The sequence below is a fragment of the Acartia tonsa genome, chromosome 9, assembly GCF_053477335.1.
Source record: "Acartia tonsa isolate MP-2025a chromosome 9, ASM5347733v1, whole genome shotgun sequence".
Classification (NCBI taxonomy): Eukaryota; Metazoa; Arthropoda; class Copepoda; order Calanoida; family Acartiidae; genus Acartia; species Acartia tonsa.
The window spans coordinates 47,933,265-47,946,585 of NC_137268.1; the positions used below are offsets into that span (position 1 = coordinate 47,933,265).

The 13,321-nt window shown below is 33.5% G+C and overlaps 1 protein-coding gene across 4 annotated transcripts in view; it reads left to right on the forward strand.

The window, feature by feature from the left end:
• LOC145329104 (calcium-activated potassium channel slowpoke-like) overlaps nt 1-13,321 on the forward strand; it is a 282,479-nt gene that overhangs the window by 156,509 nt on the left and 112,649 nt on the right. For all 4 annotated transcript variants that reach the window (XM_080173138.1, XM_080173139.1, XM_080173140.1 and 1 more), the window contains exons 13-15: nt 465-580; nt 1,607-1,716; nt 5,720-5,802. In XM_080173138.1, coding sequence (XP_080029264.1) covers nt 465-580; nt 1,607-1,716; nt 5,720-5,802 — 309 coding nt within the window. The remainder of the gene's footprint in view (nt 1-464; nt 581-1,606; nt 1,717-5,719; nt 5,803-13,321) is intronic.

Below are 13,321 nucleotides of genomic sequence, written 5' to 3' on the forward strand. Positions count from 1 at the left end.
TGGATCTAAAATAAACCTTTCTTTAATTGTATTAAATGTCAGTTCTGTGGTCAGCGATATTTGAATAAACAAACAATTTTTATGCTGCTGTTAGGGGGGGGGGGTGTTTTATCTATCTACTAGCGGCTACGCCCCTAAAGGCCTCTAGGGGCACTTGAAGAGGGGGGAGTTGAATTTGATAACCCAATTTCTTATTTTAGATTTTAAAAGAAAAAGTATTTTTTTTTTTTGGGGGGGGATGGCGTGCCCCCCCCCCCCCCATCATTTTTAATTTTAGTTAAAAAAATAGTTACAAACCTTCCCGGGACCTATGAGAAGCTACCCTGTTAAGGAGAACCCGATCGGTTCAGCGGTTAGCGAGATCCTTCGGTACAGACACACAGATACACAAACAGACAAACACCCTGTTACTTTAGTATAAGGATGTAATATCTACATTTCTATCTTTCTATCTATCTATTTAGTTGGTAGCTAACATGCTTGGAGGACTGCTGGTGGGCGGGGGAATGTTTTATCTCCTGGAGAACAGTGGAGATCCTTTCCATGATCATCTCAATGCCAGAGAAATTGGAGAGCTGAGGTTAGTATTGTTCATTATCTTAACAAGGATGACAACATCCATAAAAGCGAAGCTCTGAAACGATATGACAGACGAACATTAACTTTTGTTGAGTGTCAAAACTGAATATACAAAATATGAAAATGTAAGGCTTGACAAAATTATACGTAAATTTGTTGCAAAACTTCTGAAATGAAGAATTCTGTTTAAGGACATACTGACATTTTTAATACTTGATTATAGAGATGCTTCTCTCATAATATAGTACCTTATTGTAATAGGAATCGTACCTAACTACTACAGGAATCACCATGCAAAGTTTGAAATTGATTATGTAAATCATGTCGGACGATGGACACCTAGAGAGGTTTATCCATCCAACTAGAAATACAAAACACCCCTCTAAAGCCTACAACCACCTTGATTTTTGTATCAAAAGTGAGTGGTTTACCTCGTACACCCCAAGAAAAAAACATTTGTACTTTTTCATAATATACGAGTAACTACACTGTGAAACAGAACCATGAAGATTCAGTGGTTAGCGAGACCCTTTGCTACAGACAGACACACACACACAAACCAAATCTATCTATCTATCTATCTATCTATCTATCTATTAATTTATCTATCGATTAATCTATCTATCTATCTATCTATCTATCTATTTATCTATCTATCTATCTATCTAGGCTTGCAGACGCGCTATACTGGTGTGTGATTACTGCCTCTACTATGGGCTATGTAGATTATTTCTATCTATCCATCTATCTATCTATCTATCTATCTATCTATCTATCTATATATCTATCTATCTATCTATCTATCTATCTATCTATCTATCTATCTATCTATCTATCTATCTATTAATTTATCTATCGATTAATCTATCTATCTATCTATCTATCTATCTATTTATCTATCTATCTATCTATCTAGGCTTGCAGACGCGCTATACTGGTGTGTGATTACTGCCTCTACTATGGGCTATGTAGATTATTTCTATCTATCCATCTATCTATCTATCTATCTATCTGTCTATCTATCTAGGCTTGCAGACGCGCTATACTGGTGTGTGATAACTGCCTCTACTGTAGGCTATGGAGATTATTTCCCGACTACGGACCTGGGCAAAATATTTGCCATTATCTACCTTTCAGGTAAATACCACTAATAGATATATTGTTTCTTGGATATTGCATAACATGTTAATGTACTCTGATAAAGAAATAAGCTTCTACTGGATGATTTTACTTCATAATCTTTATTTTAAAATTCTGGTACAGTATTAGTTTATAGGTATATATTTTTTTTATTAATTTAATTCCTAGATTTTTTACGTTTTAGGTGAGGTCATATTAGGAAAAGGTAAGCCCAGTAGATATAGGCCTTGCACAGTTAGGGCTCCATGAAGGGGTTAGGCTTGACTCACATGTTATAGGAAATATATTTATATTAAATATAACTTATTGGAAAAGAAAGTATATGAGACAAACTTATATGAATTAACATTATATTATTTGATACTGAACCAAAATGCTAATTAAAAAATATTTGTTGTCTGTTTATTTCAAGTCCGTTTCTCTGTTCGCTTTTTAATTACTGTTCTTCTAATATCTTTAGTATGACGATATTTAGTCACATTTTATACCTAGATTATTTAATACTTATATTTGCGGGAACTTTTGTTTAATGAAATCTTCCGATTTTTAACATTTACAAAACAGCCTACTTTATTGCATCAAGATCCATGACAGATCTATATAGGAAATAAATGTCTATATATGAGCTCAAATTTTCCAAGCGATAAATGTTTAAAACTCATAGTGCTCCAATAATCCGTAATAAACTCTCATTGACCAGAACAATAAGACCCATTATTTTACTGTATGAAGAATAAATTCATTTTTTTATTTCATGTTATATTGAAGTATTAAATTTCTATCCATAAAACAGAAAATTTAAATTTATAATATAGTAAATAAAAGAAAACTTAGTTTAAAATAATTTGATACTAGCGATACATGAGTAATGTGGTAAGATATTGAACTAAAATTTAACAGTTAACTAAATATTTTAACCCTTTCAGGACGAAAATTTGAAATAAAAAATATTAAGATCCTAAAATAGTTTAAAGAAAGAAATCGTCAGGGAGAAGATAATGGAAGAATAGGGTTAATAGTCAGAATTCAGATAACCAAAAGAAAGTAAATAAAACATTGAATAAACCTAGCCAATAGCGAGATAATTATATCGAGCCCAACTCTAGTCAATATAAAACATATCTTGCCTATAGAAAAGCAATATTGTATTATATCCAGTTTTCTACAAATATAAAAATGTACAATCATAAGATTGAAACCAGTATTTACTATTTAGCCCGTGCCTTCGGTATCTCTCGTGGCTTATGATTGTACATTTTATATCCTCGGAAATTTGTTTATAATACGATGCAATAGATAACTATGTTCATCTTCTTTATCTTCTAATAAGACTTTTTGCTGTACTGTAATTATCTTTATTAGTGTTTAATATCAGGGATCTAAAGGGATAAGACAATGGTCAATAAATTGATGTACATCTCCATTGATAATTCATATAATTCCCTCTTCTGTAGATAACAATTATTGGTCAAACTGTTTGGAAGCTCAACTTAATTAATCAACCAATTAAAATTCACCAAAAGTCCCCAAAGTTGTTGAGCCAACGAATAAGAAAACGTTGTTATAAAACTTTAGGTACTAGTGTAAAAAACATTCCATTGTACCTCCTTCCTTCCTGGTTTAATATTCTTAACATAGACGAGAAGTAAATATATTATCTAGTAGAGATTACAATTAAGTAGATGATCAATATAATCAACATTGGAAATTGTATCTAAGTAAAAGTAACCGGATGTTTGCCTGTCTGTGTTACGAAGGAACTTCTTTACATTAAAAATTCTTATTTAGGCCAAACGAAGATTTCTAAATGTATTTTAAAATCACCGCCAGAAAAAAGCCCCCAATAGTTTTTTACTTTCAAAGACTGAAATTGAAAGTGGAGAGTCGACTTTCCTTCATCCCCTCCCTCAGGCGCTTCTAGAGGCCTCTAGGGGTATAGCCTCAAATAAAATTAAGATTTTATTTTAAGCCCGTTTTTTTACTTAAATAGAAAGAAAGAGTAGAACATGAATTATTTGTCAAATCTCAAATAATGATTTTTAAGAGGAATACATTTGGCTGGAGCCAAAATGAAAAAAAAACTAATTAAGATTTAGTAAAAATATAAAGATTTGATATGATATTTGCATTTTGTGGTTGTAAACCTTTTCTGTAAAGATTTGATTACATTAATATGGTATCAAACCAAGAAAAAGGAAATTAATTTCTATAGAAAATGCATCATAGTATCTAAACAGGAAATATCAATTATGAAAGAATAAAAAAAATGTTTAATCTTTTTTAATTAAACACTTCTTGTATAAAGTTGTGAAAAAAATTTAAGTTTGTTAAAAGGTTCAAGTATTAAAAATTTAGAAATTTATAGCAGTTGCACCAATAGAGGCCTTTAGGGGCCCTTGGAATGGAAATAAAATTATTTGCAAAAACAGATGGTTTTTGATTTTGAGGGATTTGGTATTACATATCAGGGGGCGAAGTTTCGCTTAGGGTTCTAGCTCTTTCTTTGCGCCTTGAAACATTCTCTGCATCTTAGAATTGTGTTCGGTTACCCAACAGACAACCACCCCTTTGAATGCATGACCTTTGTCTGGAATTCCAGCATGCCGACACGTTAACAATGAGCTAATGCCACGGGTTATTATTGTTTGACTTTAGGTATTTATTTACCTACTAGCGGCTTGTCCCTTAAGGCCTTTAAGATTGTTTCTTTTCAATCAATTTGAAAATCAACTATTTACCAAAAATAATTTAATTCGCCGATAGATGGTGTTAGTTATGTTTTTAGCTAATTGCAAAAATTTCCACAGGGCGGTGTTTTTTTATTTTTTTATTTTTGTTGATTTCCAAAATAGTTATATACCTTCCCGGCTAAGCTACCCTGTTAAGGTGAACCCAATCGGTTCAGTGGTTAGCCAGATCCTTCGGTACAAACACACAAACACAGAGACATCCTGTTACTTTATTATGAGGATTACGTTCCTTTGAATTCTCTAAACCTTTAGAATCTTTATTGTTAGACTAAATGTATTCATGTTTTTCCTTGAAAACCAATTACCATGCAGTTAACAAGTTAACCTCATTAGCTAATTACAAGAGTCTATAAGCGTAAATTAATTACTCAAAATTATCTAATTAGTATCTTATTTGGGCAGATGTTAATGATAATTATAAAACACTTCTCATAAAAACATTTTTCATAACAGTACCCTTGCCATAATAGCATTTACCAGAAAAAAATTGATTAAAAAGGTACAATTGGTACTCACACCCAATAAGTGAATTTTAAAACTTTTTCACAAGCCGAATTTAAAGATTCGACCATACAATTCTTTTCAAAATAGGTTAAGGCTGTCCAAATTTTGGTCTTTATAAAAAGTGCACTTTTCTGTGAAATATACTGTGGTAGGGTGAGCCGTTTCAAACCATACTTAGCGGCGCAATGTCTGATAGATTCCGCAAACTTAAATGGCGGCCGGATTGAAACTGCAGATGTTGATTCAATGATGGCTTTATTAGAACTGACTTTAAATACAAAACAGATCAATATAAATAGCAAAATGTACAAGTTATAGATAGATAATGGAGGGCGGTGTTGTCAACAATAGCCTGTCTGAGGTGGTCATGTACACAATGATGGGGGAGAATGGGGGTGAGATAACAGTGGTGCGAAGGCGTAGCTGAGGAAAAGGGAAGGCTTCTTAGCTGGTATGAGAAAGGGGAAGGGGGAAGGCATTCCCCCTGCCCCTCTGGTGAGCTGCAGCTGGTAAACAAGGATAAAGCATAAAACCTTTATCTAGATTCTGTTTATAGCTTGGTCTCTTGATAACAATGGCAAATAAACAAAGTAGGAGCGTAGCAACTCTGTGATACCACATTACCTTTAAGACAATTGTTTTTTATGACAAGTGTACTTTTATGACAAATATATCTTTATAGGGTAAAAAAAATCCACTCAATACATTCTAAGTAATAAAGTTAATATAATTGTTTTTTTTTCCAGGTGCTATTGCCAGTTTTGCCAGTAACTTGCCAGAAGTAGTCGAGCTCATTGGCAACCAACCCAAGTATGATGGATCATTTAAGGTAAGCAACCATACTTAATTTACAAACAAATGCTTTATTCAACTATCAAACATTATCTAGAACCGCGATCGTGGTTCAACACTCATCCGTTCGTTGCCGGGGAGGTGATAGGTTCGAATCTCGGGCCGACACCGCGTCATAACTAAAGACGTTAAAATAGTTCCTATTGATGCTATGTCAGGTGCGCGACATAAATAGTAAGAATAGAGGAAATGCATTGGCTAATAAACAGGCGCAACTCACTACCATGCACAGTTAGGACTTCTCAGACAAAGGTCGTGAAATCAAAGGGTTGGTTGTCTGATGGATGTTACTTAACCTAATACTTTTGTGTGTTAGAGTATCGCATCCCATTACATATGAATGATGCTCTGGATTATCTAGATGATCACTTAAATCGAAGAAGAATCCCGCCCACACGAGGTAATGGTAATCCAACATTATCTCAACCATATTTAAGTTACAAAAATGCTTTATTCGACTATCCATCATTATCTCATTATTCTATTATCCTGTTTGATTAGTTACCTTTATGTTCTTAGTATTTATATCTAAGGATTCATGAATTAGATCACTTTTAAATAACCACTAGGGCCAGTAAATGGTAGCTTATCGTTATTATCCAGTCGAGTTTTAGTATGGCGGGTGTCTTTTGGGGCCTAAAACTGTTTCATACTTTTCACAATTGGGTGGTAGAAAATGTGGTAACATTTGTCCACTTTTTTTTTGGAAACAATATCACCAGCTTCTAGAACGTAATAAAACAGTTATAACTTCTTGATAAAGGTCTTTACTCATCAATTCTTTCATACGAGAAATTTTGAAAAATATACAATTATATTTATGTATCAAAACGAACTTTCAATTTTCATAAAAAAAAACTTTGTTTGAATTTGAAGCATTATAAAAGATGAGGTAAAACTTAAATAAACAAGGATGACAACATCTATAAAAACGAAGCTCTGAAACGGAAGTACATACGAATATTATTACTTGTAGAGTGTCAGAACTGAATAATCAGAATATAAATGTATAAAAGTCAAAACTTGATTATAGAGATGTTTCGCTTATAGCTTTATACTTTGTTGGAAGGAAGGACGTACGGGCCGACCTTAATTATAGAGAAGCTTCGCTTTCAAAAAGTTTAAGAAGAAGAAAGTATAAAAGAATTATTAATCCTTAAAGATAAAACTTTTTTATAATCAATTAATGGAAAGTATTTCTATTAAAATTAGAAATATTCTTATGCATTTTTAAAAGCGAAGCTTTTCTATAATTAGGAGTTGTCAGTCCGTCCGTCCGTTGCAGTTAGCTCTTTTTGTTAATTTAGGCATGTTATAATTGTCCTATCGATTTCAAATTTTGCATGGTGATTCCTTTAATAGTTAGGTACGATTTAGAAAGCAACTCTATAATCATCACCAAAATGTCCGTACGTTCATTTTAAACATGTTGATTTTTTTTACTTTTTTAACAACAAATTTGTATGTGATCTTATTATCCGATTGATCTGATTTTTGGTATATTGATTCCTGGGACAACAAAGTATAATGTAATAAGCGAAGCAACTCTATAATCAAGTCCTAAAAATGTAAGTATGTCCATAAATATTATCCTGAATGAAGCAGTTTTTCAACAAATTTTCTTACAATTTTGCTTCGACTCTTTTGATACTTTTATATTCTGATTATTCAGTTCAGACACCATACAAGTGTTAATGTACGTTTGTCCTACCGTTTCAGTGCTTCGCTTTTATGGATGTTGTCATCCTTGTTTCTATCATATTTATTATGAGCAATGGTTATTTATAAAAATTATAAACACCATGTAACTAAATACAGAATTTATCCAGGGCCCGGCAGTCTTGGCAGTCTCAAATTAAAAACCGTTTGATTAAAAAAAAATCCAAAAGGTTGGATTGTCTGTTCAGGAGCAGGTTTAGACATTCGGCTGAATTTTAAAGTTATAATATGACGATATTACTGAGGCTTACATGCGGCTGCCGAGCCCTGGTTTTATCAAAAGTATCCTCAATTAGAGGCTATAAATCAAAATTTGTCAGGATGAAAACAAAAAATTTCTTGCATCGTATTATAAACGGCTTTCCGCGGATATAGAAAGTACAATTATGAGATTAAAACTAGTTTTTTTAGCCCCGAGGTGCCGAAGGCACTTGCTAAAAAACTGGTTTTAATCATATAATTGTATATTTCTATATTCGTAAAAAGCTGGATATAATATGATGCTAGACATAGTTTTTCGTATGGATGAGAACCGGTTCCTATCCACCGGATTCGAATGAATACGAGAATAGTTATTTCTCGTATCGTATTATAAACGGCTTTCCGCGGATATAGAATGTACAATTATAAGATTAAAACTAGTTTTTTTAGCCCCGAGGTGCCGGAGGCACCGGCTAAAAAAACTGGTTTTAATCTTATGATTGTACATTTCTACATTCGTAGAAAACTGGATATAATACGATGCTAGACATAGTTTTTTCGTATTGATGAGAACCGGTTCCTATCCACCGGATTCGAATGAATACGAGAAAACCTTTTATCCATATTTGTACCATAAATAAAAGTGTTCCATAGTCAGGAAGGAAGGGGACAATGGGCTGTTCATTACACTAGTCCCCAAAGTTTTATGATAACGTTTTCTTTTCGTTGGCTTAACAACTTTGGGGACTTTTATTGAATTGATTGTTTGGTTCATTAAAATAAAACATTTGAACCACTAATTGTTGTCTACAGAAGGGGTAACTTATATCAATTTATAAGGTTGAATTTATAGGTTGAAAAACGTACTAACTTTAAAATATTAATTCAACGGCAATTGTCTTATCCCTTTAGATCCCTGGATTATAATAGGTATAGAGGCCTGTAGTCTAAGATAGAGTCGATAGAATGCAATAATTCAAAATGTGTGTCTATCTTATTTACTTTAGCCCTTTTTTGCTGTCTAGTTAGTGTATGTGTAGATTGAGAAGGTTGTAGGGGGAGGGGGGGGGGGGGGGGTTAATCCAACACCATAAAAAACCTCAGAACACCCAAAATATTGTTTATTGCAAAATATGCGTAATTCCCCCCAAAAAAAAGAATTTAGGGTGGGAAGAGGAGGGAGTATTTAGCCCTTAATGCAAAACATTTTTTGAGAGTAGGTAAAATTCTCCCCCCCCCCCCCCTCCCCTAAAAATTTTAATAATTTAACCAGATTTTTTTTCTTGATATTCATCCAATTTTAGAATGGTAGTTATAAAGTTTGACGTATCTATCTTCTTATTAATCTAAAACTAGAAATAGATAGATAGATTAATAATCACAGCTATAGACTGATGATAGATAGATAGTCTGAAGTAGCCCCTCTTGAGGGATATAATTTATACTTTGTCATAATCTGCTCTCTCTTCAACCTACTACAGGTATAGTAGAGATAATATTATAGATTGACATTCCCCAGATTTTAATTAGGAAATATAATTACATATTTACTTTTTAGCTAGCCGTCAAAAATCAAATTTCATTTTTTCCACTTATTTGGTTACTTTATTTTTCTTTTGAAAAGGGTATTATTATTGTTTGATTTTAAATTTTCTTTGAAAAAGGAAGGGATGTAGTTGTCTATATATATATCTATACTATAGATCTGTTATTTGAATTTTATTTCAACATAATTATTTTAGGCTAGACTTTTTAAACATAAATGAAACGGGAACGGTTTGAACAAATTTTTTTTTCAACAAGAAGGCTTTTAAAAGAGAACGCTTTTATTCTATTTTACGAGAGAACAAAAAGGTAAAAATAAAAAAAAGAATCAACGAGTATAACTATATAGATAGACTAGCGGCTGCTCCCCTAGCATCTAGGGGCTCTATATTTGAAGGGCAGAAAATAGCTTAAAACCATACCCAGACTTATTTATAAAAATAAAATATCCTAAAACCATCTTAGGGCTTATACTAAGCTTCCCTCTAAAGGAGAACCATATCGGTTCAGTGGTTAGCGAGATTCTTCGCTACAAACAAAAAAGCTTAGTACTTTATATTATAGGACTAGCGGCTATGCCCCTAGAGGCCTCTAGGGGGCACTTGAGGAGGAGAGAGTCGAAATTAATAATTCAATTTATTTTTTTAGATTTAAAAAAAATTTAAAAAATTTTGGGGGGTTGCGAAATTTTTTTTTTTTTGGGGGGGGGGTGCCCCCCCCTCATTTTTAATTTTAGTTAAAAAATTTTTTTATTTTTTTTTTTTTTGGGGGGGGGGGTTCCCCTTCCCCTCATTTTTAATTTTAGTTTAAAAAATTTAAATTTTTTTTTTTTTTGGGGGGGGGGGATTTTTCATTTTTTGGGGGGTTGGGGGTGTCCCACCCCCCAAGAAAATAGTTATAAACCTTCCCGGGACCTATGAGAAGCTACCCTGTTAAGGAGAACCCGATCGGTTTAGCGGTTAGCGAGATCCTTCGCTAAAAACAAACAGACAAACAAACAGACAGACATCGTTCTACTTTGTATTATAGATAAACAAACAAGGTTGTTATTGCCCATACAAAGAAAACACTTATAGCTCATGAAATTTCTGTTCAGTTATACTTTCAAATATTTCTATTTTAACCTCTTACACTACCTTGCATTGCTATGCGTCGCAACACAACTAAAAGGCCATTATAGAAAACCCTCGTTTTTATATAAGACAACTAAATAAGGTCAGAAAGTGAGAAAGATAGAAAGATTAAATAATCCGCAGTCCTATCTAAAATTTATCTTTACAGTAAACATTATATATACACAAGTTTTGGACGCATGAATTTAGACTCGTATGAAACAGGTTTTTCACTATTTTTGAGGTAAACTATTTCCTAGAACATATACATATTTTTGTTTACAATCATTAAGTAGAGCTGATATTAAACGCTTTAGTTTAGTCGAACTGATGTAAATTATCAATTAACCCGCGATCGTGGCTCAACACGTAGCGCATTCGCTCGGCGCCGTGAAGGTGATAGGTTCGAATCTCGAAAATGGTTCCTACTGCTGTTATGTCAGGTGGGCGACATAAATAGTAAGAGTAGGGAGAATGCCTTGGCCATAAACAGGCGCAACTCACTACCATGCACAGTTAGGACTTCTCAGACAAAGGTCGTGCAATCAAAGGGTTAGTTGTCTGGTGGTTGTTACTTACCCTAATATCCTTGGGTGTTACAATATCGCATCCCATAACACTTAGATGATGCTCTGGATTCTCTAGATGATCACTTAAATCGAAGGAGAATCCGGCTCTTACGAGGTAATGGTAATGGTATCAGTATCATGAAATGTATCACTCTTATTAAATCTAATTTTTAGACACTAAGTAATAGTATTTATTCTATCTATGGCAGGGGCGTCCAAGCTTTTTATTTTGGGGGGGGTAAAAATTTTTGAAGGTTGGGGTAATTCGTTTTTGGGGGGGGGTAAAATGGCGCGCGAAGCGCGCCGCAAATTCTTTTTAACCCCCCCCCAAAAAAAAATTTTTTAACCCGGGGGTAAAATTTGCTTGGGGGGGGTAATTACCCCCCCAGAAATCTGTTGGCAGGGGTAAATTTAGTTTACCCCCCCCCCAAAAAATTTAGCCCCGGGGTAAAATTTTTGGGGGGGGTAATTTAAATTTTATTAAATATATAGTATTAAAAATGCGCGCGAAGCGCGCAAAATTTTTTTTTATTAGAGATTTTTTATTTTGGCACCCCCAGGGTAGGGGTGAATTTTAAATGGGGGGGGGGGGTAAAATGAAAAAAAAATTTTTGGGGGGGGTAATCTCCCCATTACCCCCCCTCCCCTTGGACGTCTATGATCTATGGGATTATATTTTTTAAGGGAAGGAGAGAATATTAGACTGTTTATCACACCAGTCCCCAAAGTTTTATAATACGCTTTCTTTTTCGTTGGTTTAACAAATTTGGAGACTTTTATTGAATTTTGATTGGTTTATTCATTAAGTTGAGTGTCCAAAAGTCAACTACAAATTGTAATCTACAGAGAGGGTAATTTTGTGTATAATCGTTCGGGACGAACAAATATTAATTTGTCTTATCCCTTTAAGTCCCTGATTATGTAGATCTGCATTTGAAGATCAACTTAGGTTTTTAGAGGTCATTTATAATGGTACAGGGTGTTGAAAAAAAGTCCTGGTAGTCCCAAACGTCGGAGTGGACAAACGCAGGAGTGGACACCTAACCTAACCTAACCTTTTTTAGACTATATTATTGGTTTTTAAATGCCTAACCCCTGCGGGGGGCTTATTTGTACACTCATATTTTAAGTAATCCAATCTGTATATAAATACTTGATTAATATTTTTACACTCCTGCGTTTGTCCATTCCGACGTTTGGAACTCCTGCGTTTTCCTGAATCCGAAAAAAATATTTTTTATAAATTATTTAATTCCTTTAATGGATGTAAAATATACGCGGATATCATGACAGGGGAAAAATTGTCGTTGCTATCATACACATCTTTTATTGGTCAGTTTATTTATCTATTAGGAGAGGAGAGGATGGGTTAATTTAGCCAGCTACAAGCTTCACTACATTAGAGTACATATTAATTTTGTGTAAGATGCAAGTAATAATAAATCACTCTTCGTTTTTTCCCAATATAACAAATGAAGTTTTTTAGTAATATAAGTGTCTTTAGAGATGTCTAGTTTAGAGAGGTTTAGAGTGCCACCCCCCTTAAAAAGCCTCTATTATTTATTTATCGCATCGTATTATTGACAACTTTTAGCGGATATCAAAATGCATTGGCCAGGCTAAATAAACTGGTATTAATTTTAAATTTTACAATTCGTGAAAAATTGCCTGTAATACGATGCTATACGTGATTTTTCAGTACGGCTCAGAACCAGCTCTAATCCAGCGGATATTAATTGGTTTTGAAGCCATACTGGAATATACTTTGATACGTTTATAATTACTTATATTTCTGAATTAAAAAAATTTTCGGTAATATTTTGTTAGATTATTAACATCAAACCTTCAGACATTGAAAATAGTCTAGTGCCATCTAGAGGCCAGTAAGAAGCTTCCCTAATTTTTACAGTTTTAACAAACATCCAAACATCTGATAGCCATTTCCGAAATAATTTTCTACTTAATTATTTTGGCTGCAAGTTCAATATTTCTCTACTTAAGGGATAAGACAATGGCTGATAAATTGATGTACATTTCCAATATGAATAAACAGAATTAACCCATCTGTAGATTACAATTACAACTTATTTAACCAACCAATCAAAATTAGATAAAAGTCCCCAAAGTTACTATGCTAAGGAATAAGAAAACGTTATTATAAAGATTTGGGGACTAGTGTAATAAACAGCCCAGTGTCCCCTTCCTTCCTGACTTATACTAAATCAAAGCTAGATAAAAGTCCCCAAAGTTACTAAACTAAGGAATAAGAAAAGGTTATTATAAAACTTTGGGGACTAGTGTAATAAAGAGCCCAGTGTCCCCTCCCTGACTTATACTGTAAGTGTATCTA